Source organism: Zalophus californianus, chromosome 15 (genome assembly GCF_009762305.2).
Source record: "Zalophus californianus isolate mZalCal1 chromosome 15, mZalCal1.pri.v2, whole genome shotgun sequence".
Taxonomy (NCBI): Eukaryota; Metazoa; Chordata; class Mammalia; order Carnivora; family Otariidae; genus Zalophus; species Zalophus californianus.
This window is the reverse complement of record NC_045609.1, coordinates 47,206,164-47,226,150: the sequence shown is the minus strand read 5'-3', so window position 1 is coordinate 47,226,150 and position 19,987 is coordinate 47,206,164. Positions and strand designations below refer to the sequence as shown.

Here is a 19,987-nt window from a genome sequence, read left to right as displayed (position 1 = left end):
GAAGGCTGTCATGGTGACCCAAGGCCCTGTCACTACAGGGAGCAGAGGATGACGCTGTAACGTTGATCTGTCTGTGCTCACCACCATGGCAGGCACTGTGCTCAGAGGGGGATGTGATGATCTCAGCTAATCCTTGTAACAACCTCTGAGTTAGCCACAGTTGCCATCCTTACTCACAGCTTCAGGCACCTGCCCCGAGTCACACCGCTGTCTAGTGACAGACCCAAGAGCAGAACCGGGACTATCAGCTTATGCTTTTCACCATGCTACCTTACTGCCCTGCAGATGCTTCCCAAGAAAGACCAAAACTCAGGGTTGCCACACTGTGGGGCAAGGAAGAGTCTGGAAGACGAGCCATGTCACTAACGATTCTGTGGCTCAGAAACCATAGAGAGGAATTTATTGTAATCCTGTGGGGAAGGTATGGCTCCCTGGAACTAGGTATTCTGAAGGCAGCTTCAATCTCAACTTCTTAGGGGCAATGGCAGCATCTTCATCCAGGTTTGTCTGTTGAAGAAACACTTGCTGTGGCCAGTCTTGGGTGCAGAGAACAAGATGCTGAGCAGAAGAATGTTAAATTCCAGCTGCCATCTTGACTTCCCTCAAGGGAAGAGGCCAATCCTACTGAAGCCAGAGGAGAACAGATTTGAGCTCAGAGGCTCTCTGTCTCTGAGTGGCCCAATGATGGCAGGCATGTCATGGAGAGGGGCACACATGCCTCCCCTGGAGCCTCTAGGCAGAGTCAGTGAGCTCTCATTGTGGATTCATGGAAGGACTGATGTGCAGGTGGAGGGTGGCTTCCATGGCCCTGCAGCACTGTGAACCAGGGGCTGTTTTTCCTGCTCAGCTTCCACAAGCTCTGGGTCATAAAGGAGGAGAAAGTCACCCCCACTCACCTCTGAGCATGGGCACGTTGCCTCCACTCAGCGTGTGAAATATTTCCATGGTGGAAAGCAGGACCTCAGACTGGAAGTCTCGCTTCTGTTGGCTGGTGGCATTGTCTGGAGAAGCCTGGAATCACACCGGGGACTAAAGAGTGGGCCACACAGCCATCACATCCACTTCGTGCCCGCTGAGCCTTCCTGTGTGGCCCATGTGCTAATACCACAGCTGCCGGGAGTGTGGGCTGCCCGCAGCTCACAACTGCCCCTTCTCCAGGGCATTGCCCTCTGCTGACAAAGTTCCCTCACCTGAGAGGTGACACCCACTTCCTGGGTGAAGGAGGCAAGTTGTGGAGGACCCACAGGCAATGACTACCAGGCAGGTACCTCAAGGTGGGGCCAACTCAGGCAGGCAGATAGCACACCAAGTGCTCCCCTTGGGACCAGGCTATGGTGGAGACCATTTCTTAGCTTGCTTTTCCCGTCCCCCTCTGCTGCCTTTCTCTGCTTCTCCTGAGAGCACAGCCCCCAAATCACTTCCACAAAATCCCTGCTTCAGGCTCTGCTTCTAGGGACCTGGCAAAGCCCTGCCCTCATGCATTTATCCACATGCTGCTTGGTGAGCTCCTTGCCATGCAAGGGTCTGCAATTCCCACCACATCACTATAGTCCCAGGAGATGTTCTCAACCCCCAGCCGGCTGGCATCTACAGGCCTAGGTGAGTGCTCCAAAAAGATCCCGGGTCTCCCTGGGCATTCCCTGCCCTTGTGGTGCCCATGTCCTCCCAGACCTGCTCTCACAGCACACAATCCCAATACACCCTTTCCAACTCACCTCCAGGAGCACTTCCAGTGGCAGCCACTGTTTGGGGTTGGAGGCTACCAGCAAGAACTCCCTCAAGAGTAGTTGCATGAACTCCCTCAGCTGCTTCTGGGTAGGATGTGACTGGACAGGAGCCTGTAGACCCTCTGTGATGCCATTGCCTTCGGCTTCAGTCCCAGGGCTCCTGGCATTCTGGGCAAGCTGAGTCATGGGCTCCTCAAAGGCAAGAGAACCCCCCCATGAGTGGCCTGCCCTGCCTCAGGGTGCTCTCGTGTCCACCTCTGAGGCGTGCACAGATGGGGTTCTCATCAAACCCAACATGTAAGGAAATCGAGGCTCTGAGGAGGAAGGTGGCTTTTCCAGAGTCCCATTGCTCATCAGGGGGCCTGCTGTGGTCTCTGAACACAAGGTAGGTGGCAGCCATGGAAAGAAGCTGAGCATGGAGCAAGAGAGGCCTGCAATAGTCAGTGATGAAGCCCAGGGTGTGAGCTCACGATCAAATTACGACCATGAGAAAGGCTCACGAAGACATGTGAGGCCACAGTGAGGGAACAGTGAGCATGGCAATGCCTGACAATGCCCCATGGGCTGTGTTCAGAGAGCCTGTCCCCACATCCTGGTGGAGCCCTCATCTTTACTGCCCGCCAGGCCCTGCTGATGTTGACAGACAGGACTGTCTGGCAAGACAAGGAGGACTTCCTCAAGTCCAGGCATCCAAGTCCCTGAAGCACCTTGGCCTTCACTTTCTCATTTTTATGTTTATAAAGATATGAGATCAATAAGGCAGGGGCTGCCAGCCCAGATTCCAGGGGGGACACGGGGTTGCTGAGGTACCGAATGACACACCCGAGGACATGCGGCTCCTGACTCCCGGCCCATGAACTTTTCATGCACATTCATCTGTCGGCACCTCCCTTTGCTCATTCATAAAATTAATGCAGCCGCTCTTAATTAAGCCATAAAATGAATTTAATGGCACCTAGGGAGGTGGTGACTGCATTAATTAGCTCCATGCGGCCTGGACTGGAAAGATGCCATTTATATTTACAGCAAATCAAAGCCTTTTGGCCAGCAGCCTTCTGCATAAGGAGGGCCTGTCGCAGTTTCTGTGCAACAAAGTCCTCTTGAAGCTGACTTGGAGCCAGGACAAGGCTAGGAGGTGTGGGGAGAAGCGCTTTGAAACTGGGGCCAGGAGTCCCAAGACAGGGTCTGGCTCCTCTGCAGTAGCTGGGGAGGTGACTTTGAGCCAGGCCTGCTCCCAGGCAGGAACTGTTGAGTGTGAGGAGGGAGAGCCCTGGGTCAGAGTGTGGGCTGCGGGCAGGCAGCCGGCTGGAACCCCAGCTCAGCAGATGGAGAGCCTGGCCTGCGGGCGTAGGAGCTAAGGTGGTGATCTGGACTAAGGATGTCAGGCCACAGACTTCAGGGTCCTGGCCCCCTCCAGAGGCCCTCATTTGGGAGATGATGAGGGGCAGCCTGCAGGATTGGCCTTCCTCCCTGATGGGCCTGGGGGCGCCTGGACTCTGTCCCATCCATCACCCCTCCGTGCTGCCCACAGTGACCTCCTTTGCTCTTTACTGCATCTTTTTTTTAATGCCTACTTTTCCAGTATGTTCCTTTAGTTTATATTAACCCACCAAACCATTTTATCTTTTTGCAAATCTTCTAGTCTTTATATTTAGTTTTTTCATTAAAACTAATTACTCCAATTTTATTTGGCCATTTAATTTTATTTTAAACTGATGGAAAGGATGCGGGCCTTGGGGTGAGAGAGTGAGGTTTCAATCTTGGCTCTGTCACTCATGAATCACGTAAATGCTGGCCTATTTCATTCTCTCAAACATTTTGTGAGATGGGTCTTACGGTCTTCACTAACTGCAGGAGAAACTGCTCAGCCCCACTTGGCCTCTCTGGATCTCACTTTCCCCCTTACAGAAACCACCTGCCTAGGGTGCTACTAGGGTTAGGTAAAGCACCAGGCTCAGGACTGTGGTAGGTGTTCAGTAGATGGCAGCTGTCACCACAAACACACTTCTAGAAAAGAGTAGCTGAATGAACACCTTGGTTCTATTCATTTGGTTGTTTAGCAAAGAATTATGGAGCAAATAGTGCATGCCCACACTGTGCTCAGCACGACTTCTAAACCTTCAGCACTGAGGGCCTTCTAACATGTTCCTTTAGCTATAGTTATGGATTTGCAGACATGCATCACTGGTTCACCCTCCCTGCTGGGGTCTCAGCTTCCTACTGCACCCTAGTAGGGGTGATGAGGGGATGTCTGCCCTTCCTCTCCTGCACCTGCCCTTCCCACTGTCCTTACCAGCTCCTCTCAGCTGCCGCATGCTCCCAGCCCACTGAGCTCCCTTGGCCTGTTGGGCCTCTCTTCCCATGGCCCACACTCACACCATGTTCTCAGGACCCAGTGGACCCTCTACCCTCCCAGCCTTGGCTTGTCTGGCTCTAAGCTGGGCCTCAGCAAACCCTCTGAATGCAAGGAGTCCCGAGTCATGGCCTGCAAACAGGACGAGGGGCGTGAGACCCAAAGACAGGACACTTCCTGTTCCCTGTCTCCTGTCTGGTGCATGGGCCACTGGTTTCCTGGGATGGAATTTGTGGGTTCATGTTAGCAGTGTGTGAGTATTCCATATAGAACTGGACTTGGTCTGCCACCAAATTTCTCATTACTCAGATTCCATGACAACTCAAAAAATGTCTGCATCTCAAAGATGAAAGTGACCCCAAGCTGCATCTCAGCCAAAAAAAAGGAAAATTACCCACGTTGTTTACTTAATGTTTCAGCCAGGTTGCCTTAAAATGCATTTAAATTTGGGGTGGAATTTCACCCTTTGCCCTTGAAGCATAATGACACTCACCCCTGCTCTCAGTGGGCAGAGCAGTGACGTGTCCTACCTTGTGGGTTCCCAGAGGGAACGTGACTGCAGCCAACATCTGGAGGAACTCCGGGGCCCGCCAGGCAGGATCCTGGGGGTAGGTGCTGTGCACAAGGCCAAGGAACTGCAGCACGCTGGCCGGGAAAGTCCGTTCCCAGGTGTCATCTCCAGAGCTTCCTGAGGGCTGAAGGCACACTTCCTGAGAGGCCGTGCATGGGAACATGACTGGGGGCTGCAGAGGAGCCAAAGGATTTGAAGTCGAGGGCTTTCTGAGACAGTCAACAACACACCGAATTGTAGACACCTAAGTCTATGGATTAGCCCAGGATACTGGTCATCAGTTGGGAAAGGGTTTAATATGTGCAGGAATTGTTACAAGGGCTTCACACACATTCCTCTTCCCCCCTCACAACCACTCTCTACATTTACCCCTATTTCACAGATGGGAAGACAGAGGCGTGCAGAGAGGTTATATAGCTTGCCAAAGGTTACCTGACAGATAAGGGACAAAGCCAGGAATTGAACCCAGGCAATCTGGCTATAATGTGTGTGTGTGTGTGTGTGTGTGTGTGTGTGTGTGTGTGAGAGAGAGATATTATGCTAAGAAAGTACAGATCACACTTTTTGTTCCTTTTAAAAACAAGAATGTATTTAATTTTTATTATATACTCTTTTAGCATGTAATTAGGTGATGATACGCTTTTTTCTTTTAGCCACTTACCTATGACGAATTGCATCAATAGATTTTTTGCATTTTTGCAAAGAGATCACTGAGTCACTATGTTATTCTTTCAGTGCATGTCCTTATTCTGTTTGTAAATATTTTATTTATGATTTTGAGTGCATATTTATAAATGATAGTGGGCTGCAGTTTTCTTTTTGTTATATGTTTGTCAGGTTTTGATATAAATATTATGCTAGCTTTACTGAAAAAAAAACTGTTCTCCTTTCTTTTTATTCAAGAAGATGTTAAATCCATAATTCTTGTATTATTTAAGTTGTTCCTATGAAACTCTTGGGTCCCAATTTTTTTTTCATTATTGCTTTGTTTAGGCTCTTAAATGTCTCTTTGACCTTGTTTATATAATAGATATTTTATTCAGTTTTTACAAATAGTCTCTTTTAATTCATTTAATTTTCTGTATGATTATTTCTCCCTTCTTATTCTGTATTTGTAGAGTCATGCTGTCTTTACCCCGAACCCTCCCATTACCTAAGGAGCTGAGGACTTGTGGATTGATTTAAAGAACCAACTTTGGATATATTCTCCAGATTTTTTTTCTGTCTAGTTTTAAGCTTTTGATATTTGGCATCTTCATTTTTTTTTTGTTTTCTAGAATTAATGTGATTGCAGTTTTTAAAGACCTCTTGACTCAAATTTTTTAATGTCCATGTGGTTAAACTTTTTGTTTTTTATTGTTGTTATCCATTTCATTTTGTTTTGTCCTACTCAGAGAATATGAACTGTACACTTTCCTCCTTTGGCAAATTTACTCATGGTTCCATTATAGACCTAATGTTCAAGGAATTTTGAGGTTGGGTGCCTGAAAAAATGCATATTTGCTGTTTGCAGCATTAAGAGTTTGTTACCTTTCTAACCAGTTAATGTTATTTTTAAAAAGCAAGCAAAATGAATAACATGAAAGCATGTAAAATAAAGAAAATCTATAGTATGCTGAGAGAAGTAAAAAAAAAAAAGAGAGAGAGAGAGAGACCAAGCATTTACATTATAATGTCAAACATAAAATGGTTATCTGGTATATTACAGATGTGACTCTTAAACTGGATTAAAGCCAAGACCCAACAGCTGGGGCTGTGAGGACTGGGCTGGGCACTCCTATACAAGATGGTGGGATGTACATTGGATGGAGGAACATGTATGTATAATGTCTAATGCAACCTTCCTGAGAAGTGGGTCCAAAAGAAAATACATGAAGGACACTTTGACCCACTATCCTACATCCCAGAATTCATACTAAGAATATCAAACTACAGAGAAAGGATATCTGCTCGAGAAAGTTTATTACAGACTTTTTGTAACAATGAACATTCTTAAAAACAACATAAATTTCCATGTACATGTATAGATAATTCCCAACAATATGTTGAGAAAAAAAGGCAAGAGGGGTTTATGTGGCTTAACCCTCTGTAAGACTATGGTATAATCTTGGTGTCTGGAAGAACATTCCACTAAAGTTCACAGTGGTTATCCCTGCATGGGTGTGTTTCAGGTGATTTTTACTTTCTATTTTTCTCTTTTGTTTAAATTGTAAAGGGTAAGCATGCATCATTTTACAGAAGCTATAAGGTTTCCCCACACAGAATCAAGCCTCCAGTCAACGTTTGGGGTCTACAGAATGAAGTCAGAAGTTTTCAGTCTCCATGCAAATTCTTGTTGCTCTGGCTCACAATTACTCCCATTCACAGGCCACAAGGCCTTCACCCCCTCACACTTGCCTTCATGTCAAAAATGACCTCTCCACCTATCTCTAGTGGACCCTGAAGGCCTGAGTTAATGGCTGTCCATGTCATGTATGTAGTTGGTGGGCATCTGTCTTCTCTAACAGGTTTCTACCTCACAGCTCACTCATGTGTGAGGCCCACCTGTCACGGCAGAAGTTAACTCTTTGAGGAAAGAGGCCCCGTTCCACCCCCTACCAGCCCCTCAAGCGCCTGACCTAAAGCAGTTGCTCAGAAATGTTCCCCTGACTGAAGGCATTAAATCTCCCAGTGAAGAAACGCAAATATGTAAACAAATGAGAAATAGATGTCTTCTGGCAAGAGTGCTTAAACTCCACTAGGGACACTTCGGCTGGGTTTTCCACTGAGCACCCAAGTTATCACAAGGAACCCACCTTGCCTCTTCTATCAAGCATTCTGAATAACACTTGCTAATTATCAGCAAGAGAAGCTGCTGGAAAAAGTCAAGGTGACTCTTCCAAACTTGTCTTCCCATCAGAACCTCCTCATGAGATGTAGGGAATGGGTCTCACCTGGTTCATGGTGGCTTTCAGCATTTCCAGAAGCAGCAGGGCACCTTCAGTGCACAGCCCAGCCCGGAGGACTTCTTCATTGTGGTGCTTCTGCAGGAGCCACTGGAGCATGGTATCCAGGCTCTCCTGAAAGAGGGGGCAAGGGCTGTAGAGAGACATACGGAGGCACAACAAGGGGACTGGCTTTCCAGCCAGCACATCATGTTTCCCAGGGGGCCTGAGTGGGAAAGGCAAAACAGCACAGTAGCAGCCTAGGTGGCTAGCCCATGTGGAGACCTTCAGCCCCCTCAGTGGTGCATAAGGGAAATACACACCTCCAAGGAGATGCTGCAGACCCACCAGCAATTTACATCGAATTTAGCTCTTTCATTTGGTTTGAAATCACAACCAACTTTAAGGAATTTTTGTAAATGAGATTACAGAGGACATATGAGGAATTCAAAGTCTTTGGGGAAAGTGCCGAGTGTAGCAGAGGGAACATGGGGGTTGACCAGTGGGGCAATCTGACTTTGCCTCTTGAAAAGCTGGGCTTATGCAAGCTATTCAGCCTTTCAGTTTCCTTCTCTGTAAAATGAAAATTCCATTCTCTACCCCATGGGATGGTTATAAATATCAAGTGAAATAAAATATGTAAAACATCTATCACGGGTCCTGACATTCAGCAGATGTTTTTGTTCCCTATGATACATTCTTGGAGAAATAGAAATACAGTGTTTCAGTGAACCTAGCACAGCATATTAAGAACTTTATTTTGAAGTGTGATATCTAATATTATTAGCATATATCAAGATTTAGATAGGTCAAATATAAGGATGTGCAAGACAGGTAGATTTTCTAGCCTTCTATTTACAGAGCCATGCCCCTCCCCCAATTTCAACTCAGTGCAATTTAACTCAACTCAATTGAGACTGAGAAACAATTTCTGAATCTACTATTTTTCAGGCACCCAGGAAGGTAAAAAGTAGGGTCTGTTCTTGAGGAGCTCAGGGGCTAAGGAGAGAGGAAATCACGTAACTGTGTCAGTGCCATATAAGGGGAAGGTGTGCTAAGGCACACAGAAGGAATGAGTCCCCCTGTCTAGGGATCTAAGCAAGAGGTGGAATCTGAGCTGAGTACTGAGGGATGACCCCTCACCAGGCAGGTGACATGGGAGTAAGAGCTCATTAAAGGTACAGGGGAGGCAAGCACAAAGCAGCCGGTCTTATTGGAGAGGTGACTCAGGAGGTTCACAGCACAAAAGGCAGGCAAGCAAAGAAGCTGGTCAGGCACCCAATCACATAGGGTCTTGATGCCGGCTATGGAGTCTGAACCCGATCCCACAGGGGGGATCATGAAGCCTCGGATGTGGTGCAAATGAATGAGTGAGTGGGTGTATGGTGAGAAGGTATACGTAGTGAGTGTAGGCTCCTCTTTGGAGAAATTTGGCTAAAGAAGGACAGGAGGATGATGAATAAGACAGCAGTTGGTCAAGAGTGTGAGTCAATGGGGGCACCTTCTGGTTTTAGGTGGGACACAGTTCACTGTACATATGGCCTATGAGGAAAGATTCCATAGAAAAGGAGGTGCTAAAATACAGGAGAAAGAAGGGCCAACCACTGGTGAGGTCACTCAGGAAAGGAGCCTGGATCAGCCTGGAAGAGCTACCCTTTGCCAGTGGCAATAGAAAGAGGGTGATGAAGAGGGTCATGGCATAAACAGGGGGTGGAAAGTGGGGTGCCAAGGCAATGCCCCACTCTGGGGTCCTCCACTCCCACGGTGAGGTAAGTCATCTGAGCAAAGGGCAGCTTTAGGGCAGAAGACTTGAGAGTACATATGGTTTACACTAAAATGTAGGGGAATCGAGGGGCATGGCTAAGGTAAAGAGACATGTTTTTTCAGAAGGCATAAACTGAGGATCTAACTCTGTGGTGGCAGCAATTCCCCTCCCCGTGCCACCCCCATCATCACGTGACTTCTCTAGCCATGCCCAGAAGGAGAAAGCCTTAAAACACAGACCTGCTGGCAGGGAGGATGAGAGGCAGAGGCCCTGGAGCTCAGGGGATCTGAAGGGCTAGCCAAGGGGGTGGCACTGTGAGGGAAGGAAGTGGGTCAGAACACAACACAAGTTGGAGGAAGTGGATGGAGGTAGGGATGGAGAATCTTAGGGAACCGTCTTGGTCACATGGGATCAGAAAACCAGGGGTGTCACTCCCTCCCAGGGGCACTCCAAGAACCTACTTTGGGTCTATCCATCAGCTCTGTAAGTGGCGTCTGCAGGAAGAAGGTGGACACAATGAGGTAGACTTCCGGAATATGCACATGGTGGCCCAGAAAGTCCTTCAAGACGCGGAACCCAGGAAGCAGGCAGGGGCTCTGGTCAGGCATGGGGGACTGGCTCTTCAGGTTATCTATTGATCAGGTGGAAGGGGCACAAAATCCAACTGAGAACAATTGCTATTGTTTCTGGTCAATGTGGGGATTGGGCACACAAAGGAATTCCCTGCCACCTACCCATCCCATAGAAATGCCAGATAGAAATATATGTCATACATACATGGGCGTAAGAAAGTATTCAACAAGAGTTCCTTTTCCTATTCCTGACATACTCATTCATTCCTTCATTCATTTATTCAAAAACAGATACTTATTTAGTGTCTACCACCTTAGAGGAAGTAAGGCAACTTTATACTAAGCAATAGGGACATAGCATTTCAACAAAATATACAGAACCCTAGACCCTCATCAAGTACTTAGAATGTAGTGGGACGGAGGGACATTAAGGAATTAAATACCAAAATAAATATATGCTTGTGAACTGTGACAAGCACCATAAAGAAAAGTAACTGGGGCAAAGAGAGTGTAACAGAGGCACCCTAATTCAGGTGGGACCCTCCTCTCCTGGAGGAAGTGGCATTTGAACTGAGACCTGAGAGATGAACCCACACCAGCCAGGAGAGCCTTGCTGGTGTTGTGGGTTGGGGGAAACATTTCAGGAAGAGAAAAAGAGCTCAGGAGATTTTGAGGAATGGAAGGAAGCCCCCAGCATCAGGAAAGCAGTGAGGACAAAAGAGGATCCTGACCAGGAAGTAGGAGGGGACTGGGGCTGATCGGGGTCAGGGGTCAAGGTGATCCTACTGCAAGAGCTGTGAAGGCCCCAAGCAGGAAGGAGCCTGCCAGGTCCTCACTCACAGCCCAGGATGAGGTGGCACCCCATCTCCTGGTAAAGGCCGCACACTCACCTATCATAATGTCCACGCCCTCAGAGCTGCGCTCCACCCAGGATCCCGCACAGAGACCATCTTTAAATTTCCCGCGGAGGGAGGGGCTCGCCAAAAAGTGCAGCAGCAGTTTCAACCCCAACACAGTTGTGCTCGGATGCACATGGCCCTGCACAAGGAGCAGGAACCAGTCAGGCCCCAGGTTCAGAAACAGCTCTTCCTTTATCCTGCGGGGGTCAATAAATGCAATAAATTATCTCTCAGTCTGTGAGCAAAGAACATGTCCAGAAAATACAAATAATGTCCAGCCTCACTTGTCACCTAGAAGAGGCAAATTCAGGTTAATCTGGATGTTTACTTAGTGAAGAACATGTTATATTTTTTAAAGAATGGTAAAATAAAATGCTGGCAAGGTTGCTGTTAAATGGCTGAATATGTTTATTAACAGCTGAAGGTAAATTGGCTAAACTATTCAAAGCAATTGAAAACTGTATCAACAGATGTACAAATGTTCAGGCCCCTTGATAGCCCTATCCACTAGTATTCATACTTACAGAGTCTGACTAGCCACCCATCTAATTATATCAGTACAGTCACATAGAACACATAATGATTAGTTAACTCCCTTTTCAAATCCATGGGTCAAAATTAATCTAAATGGAATAGTCCAATATTTATGCAACTTAGGTGGAGGAGCAAGATAGCAGAGGAGTAGGAGACCTAAATTTCATCTGGTCCCAGGAATTCAGCTGGATAGGGATCAAACCATCCTGAACACCTACGAACTCAACAGGAGATCGAAGAAAAGAACAGCAGCAACTCTCTGAATAGAAAAGCGACCACTTTCTGGAAGGTAGGACGTGCGGAGAAGTGAATCCAAGGCGATATTCGGGAGGATAGACAGAAGGGGAGGGGGCCTCCGTCGGCCGCTTCTGGCAAGTGATAGAGCAGCGGAGCACAAAATCGGAACTTTTAGAAGTGGGCTCCGCTGAGGGACGTCGCTCCAGTGGCTAAGCTGGCGGTGGAACCCTCACGGGACAGTGTGGTCTCAGGACCCTCGGGGTCACAGAAAAACCGAGGGATGCCTAAGTGCAGCAGAGCTCCTGGGTATCAGAGCAGAGAAGCCTGCTGTAGAGATGGAGCCGAGGCACGGGCTCTCAGCTCGGGGTTACCATAAACTGTGATCGGTGACAGTCGGGCCACTGCTCCTCCAGCAGGGACCCAACAAGCGGAAGATCCAGGGAGACCCCCTTCCTCCCCAGGGGAGGAGCGGCGCCAGAGCACACTGCAGGGATCTGCTGGGTTTGGAGACTCCATACGGGGTCGGGTGCCAGAGATAGAAACACTTGGTCACAGGCCGGGTGAGCATGCAGTGCAGCCGGAGACCGGGCAGATGGGAGCGATTGACTGCTTTTCTCTGGGGGTGCACTGAAGACCAGGCCCCGAGTTCTTGGCTGCTCCGGGGTGGAGATTGGGAGGCCATCACTTTCACTCTCGTCCTCCAAAGCGTTAGGGAAAGCTTGCAGGGAACAAAAGCTCCCGAAAGCAAATCCGAGCAGATTGCCCTGCCTGGACCGGCAAGGGTGAGGCAATTCCGCCTCCGGCAAAGACATTTGGGAACCAGGGCAACAGGGCCCTCCCCCAGAATATCAGCACGAACAGCCAGCCAAGACCAAGTTTACCGAACAACGAGAACGGGAGAACTCCAGCACTAGGGGAATACTGCACATAGAATTCATGGCTTTTTTACCATGATTCATTAGTCTTTCAAAGTTAATTTTTTTTAACTTTCTTTTTCCCGTTTTCAACCAACACCTTATCAATCCCTTTTAAAATTTTTTTTTATTTTTCAATTTTAGAGTCATATTCTATCCCTTCATAATAGTTACCCTTATTTTTGGCATATATATATAAAGTTGTTCTCTCTTTAAAATTTTGAGATACAGTTTCATCTAACATATCAAACTATACCCTAAATCTCTAGTGTATGGATTTATTCTAGTCTCCTGCCTAATCACATTCTCTCCCCCTTTTGGTTCTTTCTCTGTTTTTTTTTTTTTTAATCTTCTTCTTTCTTTTTTCAAACACCTTCTTATCAATTCCTTTTTTAAAATTTTTTATAATTTTCATCTTTACAGTCATATTCCATCCCTTCATCGTATCTACCCTTATTTTGTACATATTTAAGTCTTTCTTTCTTTAAGCTTTTAGGAGGCACTTTCTTCTAACAGACCAAAATACACCCAAAATCTAGTGTGTGGCACTGATCTATGCACTAGCCTGATCATATTTGATCATATTCTGTTTTTTTTGTTTCATTCTGTTTTTGTTTTTGTCTTTTTCTTTTTCTTTTTTTTTTTCTCTTTCTTTTTTCTTCCTTTCCCTTTCTTTTCCCCTGGTTTCAGGTCTTTTCTGATTTGTTTAGAGTATATTTTCTGGGGACGTTGTTACCCTGTTAGCATTTTGTTCTGTCGTTCATCTAGTCTCCTCTGGACAAAATGACAAGACGAAAAAAATCATCTCAACAAAAAGAACAAGAGGTAGTACCGTCTGCCAGGGACCTACTCAATACGGACATTAGTACGATGTCAGACTAGAGTTCAGAATCATGATTTTAAAGATACTAGCTGGGCTTGAAAAAAGCATGGAAGTTATTAGAGAAACCCTTTCTGGAGAAATAAAAGAACTAAAATCTAACCAAGTTGAAATCAAAAAGGCTATTAATGAGGTGCAATCAAAAATGGGGGCACTAACTGGTGGGATAAATGAGGCAGAAGAGAGAATCAGCAATATAGAAGACCAAATGATGGAAAACAAAGAAGCTGAGAAGAAGAGACATAAACAACTACTGGATCACAAGGGCAGAATTCGAGAGATAAGCAATACGATAAGACGAAACAACATTAGAATAATTGGGATCCCAGAAGAAGAAGAAAGAGAGAGAGGGGTAGAAGGTATACTGGAGAAAATTATAGCAGAGAACTTCCCTAATGTGGGGAAGGAAACAGGCATCAAAATCCAGGAGGCACAGAGAACCCCTCTCAAAATCAATAAAAATAGGTCAACACCCCGACATCTAATAGGAAAACTTATGAGTCTCAGAGACAAAGAGAAAATCCCGAAAGCAACTCGGGAGAAGAGATCTGTAACCTATAATGGTAGAAACATTAGATTGGCAACAGACCTATCCACAGAGACCTGGCAGGCCAGAAAGGACTGGCATGATATCTTCAGAGCACTAAACGAGAAAAATATGCAGCCAAGAATACTATATCCAGCTAGGCTGTCATTGAAAATAGGAGGAGAGATACAAAGCTTCCAGGACAAACAAAAACTAAAGGAATTTGCAAACATGAAACCAGCCCTCCAAGAAATATTGAAAGGGGTCCTCTAAGCAAAGAGAGAGCCTAAAAGCAGCATAGATCAGAAAGGAACACAGACAACATACAGTAACAGTCACCTTACAGGCAATACAATGGCACTAAATTCATACCTTTCAATAGTTGCCCTGAATGTAAATGGGCTAAATGCCCCAATCAAAAGACACAGGCTATCAGATTGGATTAAAAAACAAGACCCATCAATATGCTGTCTGCAAGAGACTCATTTTAGACCCAAAGACCCACCAGATTGAAAGTGAGGGGGTGGAAAACCATTTACCATGCTAATGGACACCAAAAGAAAGCTGGGGTGGCAATCCTTATATCAGACAAATTCGATTTTAAAACAAAGACTGTAATAAGAGATGAAGAAGGACACTATATCCTACTTCAAGGGTCTATCCAACAAGAAGATCTAACAATTGTAAATATCTATGCCCCTAACATGGGAGCAGCCAATTATATAAGGCACTTAATAACAAAAGCAAAGAAACACATTGACAACAATACAATAATAGTGGGGGACTTTAACACCCCCCTGACTGAAATGGACAGAGCATCTAAGCAAAAGATCAACAAGGAAATAAAGACTTTAAATGACACACTGGACCAAATGGACTTCACAGATATATTCAGAACATTCCATCCCAAAGCAACGGAATACATTCTTCTCTAGTGCCCATGGAACATTCTCCAGAATTGATCACATCCTAGGTCACAAATCAGGTCTCAACCGGTACCAAAAGATTGGGATCATTCCCTGCATATTTTCAGACCACAATGCTTTGAAACTAGAACTCAATCACAAGAGGAAAGTCGGAAAGAACTCAAATACATGAAGGCTAAAGAGCATCCTACTAAAGAATGAATGGGTCAACCAGGAAACTAAAGAAGAATTAAAAAAATTCATGGAAACCAATGAAAATGAAAACACAACTGTTCAAAATCCTTGGGATACAGCAAAGGCAGTCCTGAGAGGAAAGTATATAGTAATACAAGCCTTTCTCAAGAAACAAGAAAGGTCTCAAATACACAACCTAACCCTACACCTAAAGGAGCTGGAGAAAGAAGAGCAAATAAAGCCTAAACCCAGCAGGAGAAGAGAAATCATAAAGATCAGAGCAGAAATCAATGAACTAGAAACCAAAAGAACAGTAGAACAGATCCACGAAACTAGGAGCTGGTTCTTTGAAAGAATTAACAAGATGGATAAACCCCTGGCCAGACTTATCAAAAAGAAAAGAGAAATGACCCAAATCAACACAATCATGAATGAAAGAGGAGAGATCACAACCAGCACCAAAGAAATACAAACAATTATAAGAACATATTATGAGCAACTATATGCCAGCAAATTAGATAACCTGGAAGAAATGGATGCATTCCTAGAGATGTATCAACTACCAAAATTGAATCAGGAAGACATAGAAAACCTGAACAGACCTATAACCACTAAGGAAATTGAAGTAGTCATCAAAAGTCTCCCAACAAACAAAAGCCCAGGGCCAGATGGCTTCCCAGGGGAATTCTACCAAACATTTAAAGAAGAATTAATACCTATTCTCCTGAAACTGTTCCAAAAAAGAGAAATGGAAGGAAAATTTCCAAACTCGTTTCATGAGGCCACCATTACCTTGATCCCAAAACCAGACAAAGACCCCATCAAAGGAGAATTACAGACCAATATCCTTGATGAACATGGATGCAAAAATTCTCACCAAAATACTAGCCGATAGGATCCGACAGTACATTAAAAGGATTATTCACCACGACCAAGTGGGATTTATCCCTGGGCTGCAAGGCTGGTTCAACATCCGCAAATCAATCAATGTGATACAATACATTAACAAAAGAAAGAACGAGAATCATATGATCCTCTCAATAGATGCAGAAAAAGCATTTGACAAAGTACAGCATCCTTTCTTGATCAAAACTCTTCAGAGTATAGGAATGGAGGGTACATACCTCAATATCATAAAAGCCATCTATGAAAAACCTACAGTAAATATTATTCTCAATGGGGAAAAACTGAGAGCTTTCCCCCTAAGGTCAGGAACGGGGCAGGGATGTCCACTATCACCACTGCTGTTCAACATAGTATTAGAAGTCCTAGCCACAGCAATCAGACAACAAAAAGAAATCAAAGGCATCCAAATTGGCAAAGAGGAAGCCAAACTCTCACTGTTTACAGATGATATGATACTTTATACGGAAAACCCAAAAGACTCCACCCCAAAACTGCTAGAACTCATACAGGAATTCATTCAAGTAGCAGGATATAAAATCAATGCACAGAAATCAGTGGCATTCGTATACACCAACAGCAAGACAGAAGAGAGACAAATTAAGGAGTCGATCCCATTTACAACTGCACCCAAAAGCATAAGATACCTAGGAATAAATCTAACCAAAGAGGCAAAGGATCTGTACTCAGAAAACTATAAAATACTCATGAAAGAAATTGAGGAAGACACAAAGAAATGGAAAAACGTTCCATGCTCATGGATTGGAAGAATAAACATTGTGAGGATGTCAATGCTACCTAGAGCAATCTACACATTCAATGCAATCCCCATCAAAATACCATCCACTTTTTTCAAAGAAATGGAACAAATAATCCTAAAATTTGTATGGCACAAGAAAAGACTCCGAATAGCCAGAGGAATGTTGAAAAAGAAAAGCAAAGCTGGTGGCATCACAATTCCAGACTTCCAGCTCTATTACAAAGCTGTCATCATCAAGACAGTATGGGACTGGCACAAACACAGACACATAGATCAATGGAACAGAATAGAGAGCCCAGAAATGGACCTCAACTCTATGGTCAACTTATCTTTGACAAAGCAGGAAAGAATGTCCAATGGAAAAAAGACAGTCTCTTCAACAAATGGTGTTGGGAACATTGGACAGCCACCTGCAGAAGAATGAAACTGGACCATTTCCTTACACCACACACAAAAACAGACTCAAAATGGTTGAAAGACCTAAATGTGAGACAGGAGTCCATCAAAATCCTAAAGGAGAACACAGGCAGCAACCTCTTCGACCTCAGCCGCAGGAACTCCTTCCTAGAAACATCGCCAAAGGGAAGGGAAGCAAGGGCAAAAATAAACTATTGGGATTTCATCAAGATAAAAAGCTTTTGCACAGCAAAAGAAACAGTCCACAAAACCAAAAGACAACCGACAGAATGGGAGAAAATATTTGCAAATGACATATCAGATAAAGGGCTAGTATCCAAAATCTATAAAGAACTTATGAAACTCAACACCCAAAGAACAAATAATCCAATCAAGAAATGAGCAGAAGACATGAACAGACATTTTTCCAAAGAAGACATCCAAATGGCCAACAGACACATGAAAAAGTGCTCAACATCGCTCGGCATCAGGGAAATCCAAATCAAAACCTCAATGAGATACCACCTCACACCAGTCAGAATGGCTAAAATTAACAAGTCAGGAAACGACAGATGTTGGCAGGGATGCGGAGAAAGGGGAACCCTCCTACACTGTTGGTGGGAATGCAAGCTGGTGCAACCCCTCTGGAAAACAGTATGGAGGTTCCTCAAACAGTTGAAAATAGAGCTACCATATGATCCAGCAATTGCACTACTGGGTATTTACCACAAAGATACAAATGTAGGGGTCCGAAGGGGTACGTGCATCCCAATGTTTATAGCAGCAATGTCCACAATAGCCAAACTGTGGAAAGAGCCAAGATGGCCATCGACAGATGAATGGATAAAGAAGATGTGGTATATATATATATATATATATATATAATGGAATATTATGCAGCCATCAAAAGGAATGAGATCTTGCCATTTGCAATGACGTGGATGGAACTGGAGGGTGTTATGCTGAGTGAAATAGGTCAATCAGAGAAAGACATGCATCATATGACCTCACTGATATGAGGAATTCTTAATCTCAGGAACCAAAGTGAGTGTTGCTGGAGTGGTGGGGGGTGGGAGGGATGGGGTGGCTGGGTGATAGACAGTGGGGAGGGTATGTGCTATGGTGAGCGCTGTGAATTGTGCAAGACTGTTGAATCATAGATCTGTACCTCTGAAACAAATATTGCAATATATGCTAAGAAAAAAAAATAAAGAAGAAGATAGCAGGAGGGGAAGAATGAAGGGGGGGAAATCGGAGGGGCAGACGAACCATGAGAGACAATGGACTCTGAAAAACAAACGGAGGGTTCTAGAGGGGAGGGGGGTGGAGGGATGGGTTAGTCTGGTGATGGGTATTAAAGAGGGCACGTTCTGCGTGGAGCACTGGGTGTTACGCACAATGAATCATGGAACAATACATCAAAAACTAATGATGTAATGTATGGTGATTAACATAACAATAAAAAATTTAAAAATTTTAAAGAAAAAATGAATTTAAAAATGATGAGTTTGGGGAATATAAACTTGCTAGAAGGGACTGGAGGGCAGGGAGGTGGGCAACCAAACTTCGGGGTTAATGGCTTAGCAAAGGACTCTGCCTCCTGGGAGCCAGAGAAGGGCCCATCTTTGCTGGGCAGTGTTCTCAGTGCCAGCTGCCAGACTAAGGCGTGAGGCTGTGGCCACTGGGCTAGGAGTCAAGAAACTGTCCTCTCTTCTATCCTTGCCTCTTTTGACTAACTTGATGACTTTGGCAGGGCTCTTGTTGAGCTCTGGTCATTTTTCTTGATGTTGATGATGGTGGTGATGATGATTGTAGTAATGATGGTGATGGTGATGATGATGATGATGGTGGTAGTGATGATGATAATGATGGTGACGGTGATGATGATGATGACAGTTGTAGTGATGATGATAATGATGGTCATGGTGATGATGATGATGGTGGTAGTGATGATGATCATAATGGTGATGGTGATGATGGTGGTGGTAATGATGATGATAATGATGGTGATGGTGATGATGGTAGTGGTGATAATGACGGTGATGGTGATGATGGTGGTGGTAATGATGATGATAATGATGGTGATGGCGATGATGATGATGGTGGTAGTGATGATAATGATGGTGATGGTGATGGTGGTGGTGGTGATGATGATGATGACGATGATGGCAGTGATGGTGAGATGATGATGATGACAGCACTTAGCTTATGAAGTACTTACGGTATCCCAGACACTGTGCTTAGGGCTACCCACATATTAACTTCCATCTTTAGCAGGCACTAATTTTATCCTCAGATAGATAAGCAGAAGAAGGCATAGAAGGCTTAACTAACCTCCCCAAGGCTCTGGAAGCAGAGCTGGGCTTTGAACCCAGGAGGTCCAGAGATCAGAGCCCCAGTGCTTAAGCACTACACTATATTCTCATTCAAAAAGAGGAACAAGGAAAGAGTTGGACTAGCTCATCTCCAGGGCATCTTCCAGTTCTACCGTGCTTAGATTCTAGGAATGCAGACTTTTAAAGCACTAGGCTTTAAAGTCTGTTTTACTGAAGAGTGACTCCCTACCCCATTCCTCTGTTTGCAAGGCTGTTTTACTGAAGGGTGACTCCCTACCCCATTCCTCTGTCCCCCAAACACACATACACACGAAAATGGCAACTCAGCAGGAGCAAGTATCTAGACTGACTTCCTCGCACTGCATTCTCGGAGTGAGAAACGGTGTCTGGCACACAGTAGTTGCTCAAGAAACAGTTGTTGAATGAATGACTCCAGAGTTGGACATAAAGCAGGCAGTCAAGGGGAGAGCGTTAATGCAATTTTGGGGTTACACATTGTTTTAAAGTTAATTGAAGGCAGATACTTCCTTTTCCAACTTGGAAAAGTAACTAAAAAACTGACAGTAAATAGCAGAAGAATTTGGCAAGCC

General features: G+C 45.0%; 1 protein-coding gene across 2 annotated transcripts in view; it reads right to left on the bottom strand.

Annotated features, from left to right (window-relative positions):
* WDFY4 (WDFY family member 4) overlaps positions 1 to 19,987 on the bottom strand; it is a 296,192-nt gene that overhangs the window by 164,580 nt on the left and 111,625 nt on the right. Inside the window, exons 29-34 of one of the 2 annotated variants that reach the window (XM_027595872.2) lie at positions 10,803 to 11,008; positions 9,802 to 9,971; positions 7,585 to 7,710; positions 4,611 to 4,823; positions 1,716 to 1,919; positions 897 to 1,011 (exon numbers count right to left, since the gene is read on the bottom strand). In XM_027595872.2, the coding sequence (XP_027451673.2) occupies positions 897 to 1,011; positions 1,716 to 1,919; positions 4,611 to 4,823; positions 7,585 to 7,710; positions 9,802 to 9,971; positions 10,803 to 11,008 (1,034 nt within the window). The remainder of the gene's footprint in view (positions 1 to 896; positions 1,012 to 1,715; positions 1,920 to 4,610; positions 4,824 to 7,584; positions 7,711 to 9,801; positions 9,972 to 10,802; positions 11,009 to 19,987) is intronic. The other variant, XM_027595873.2, reaches the window with a different exon arrangement.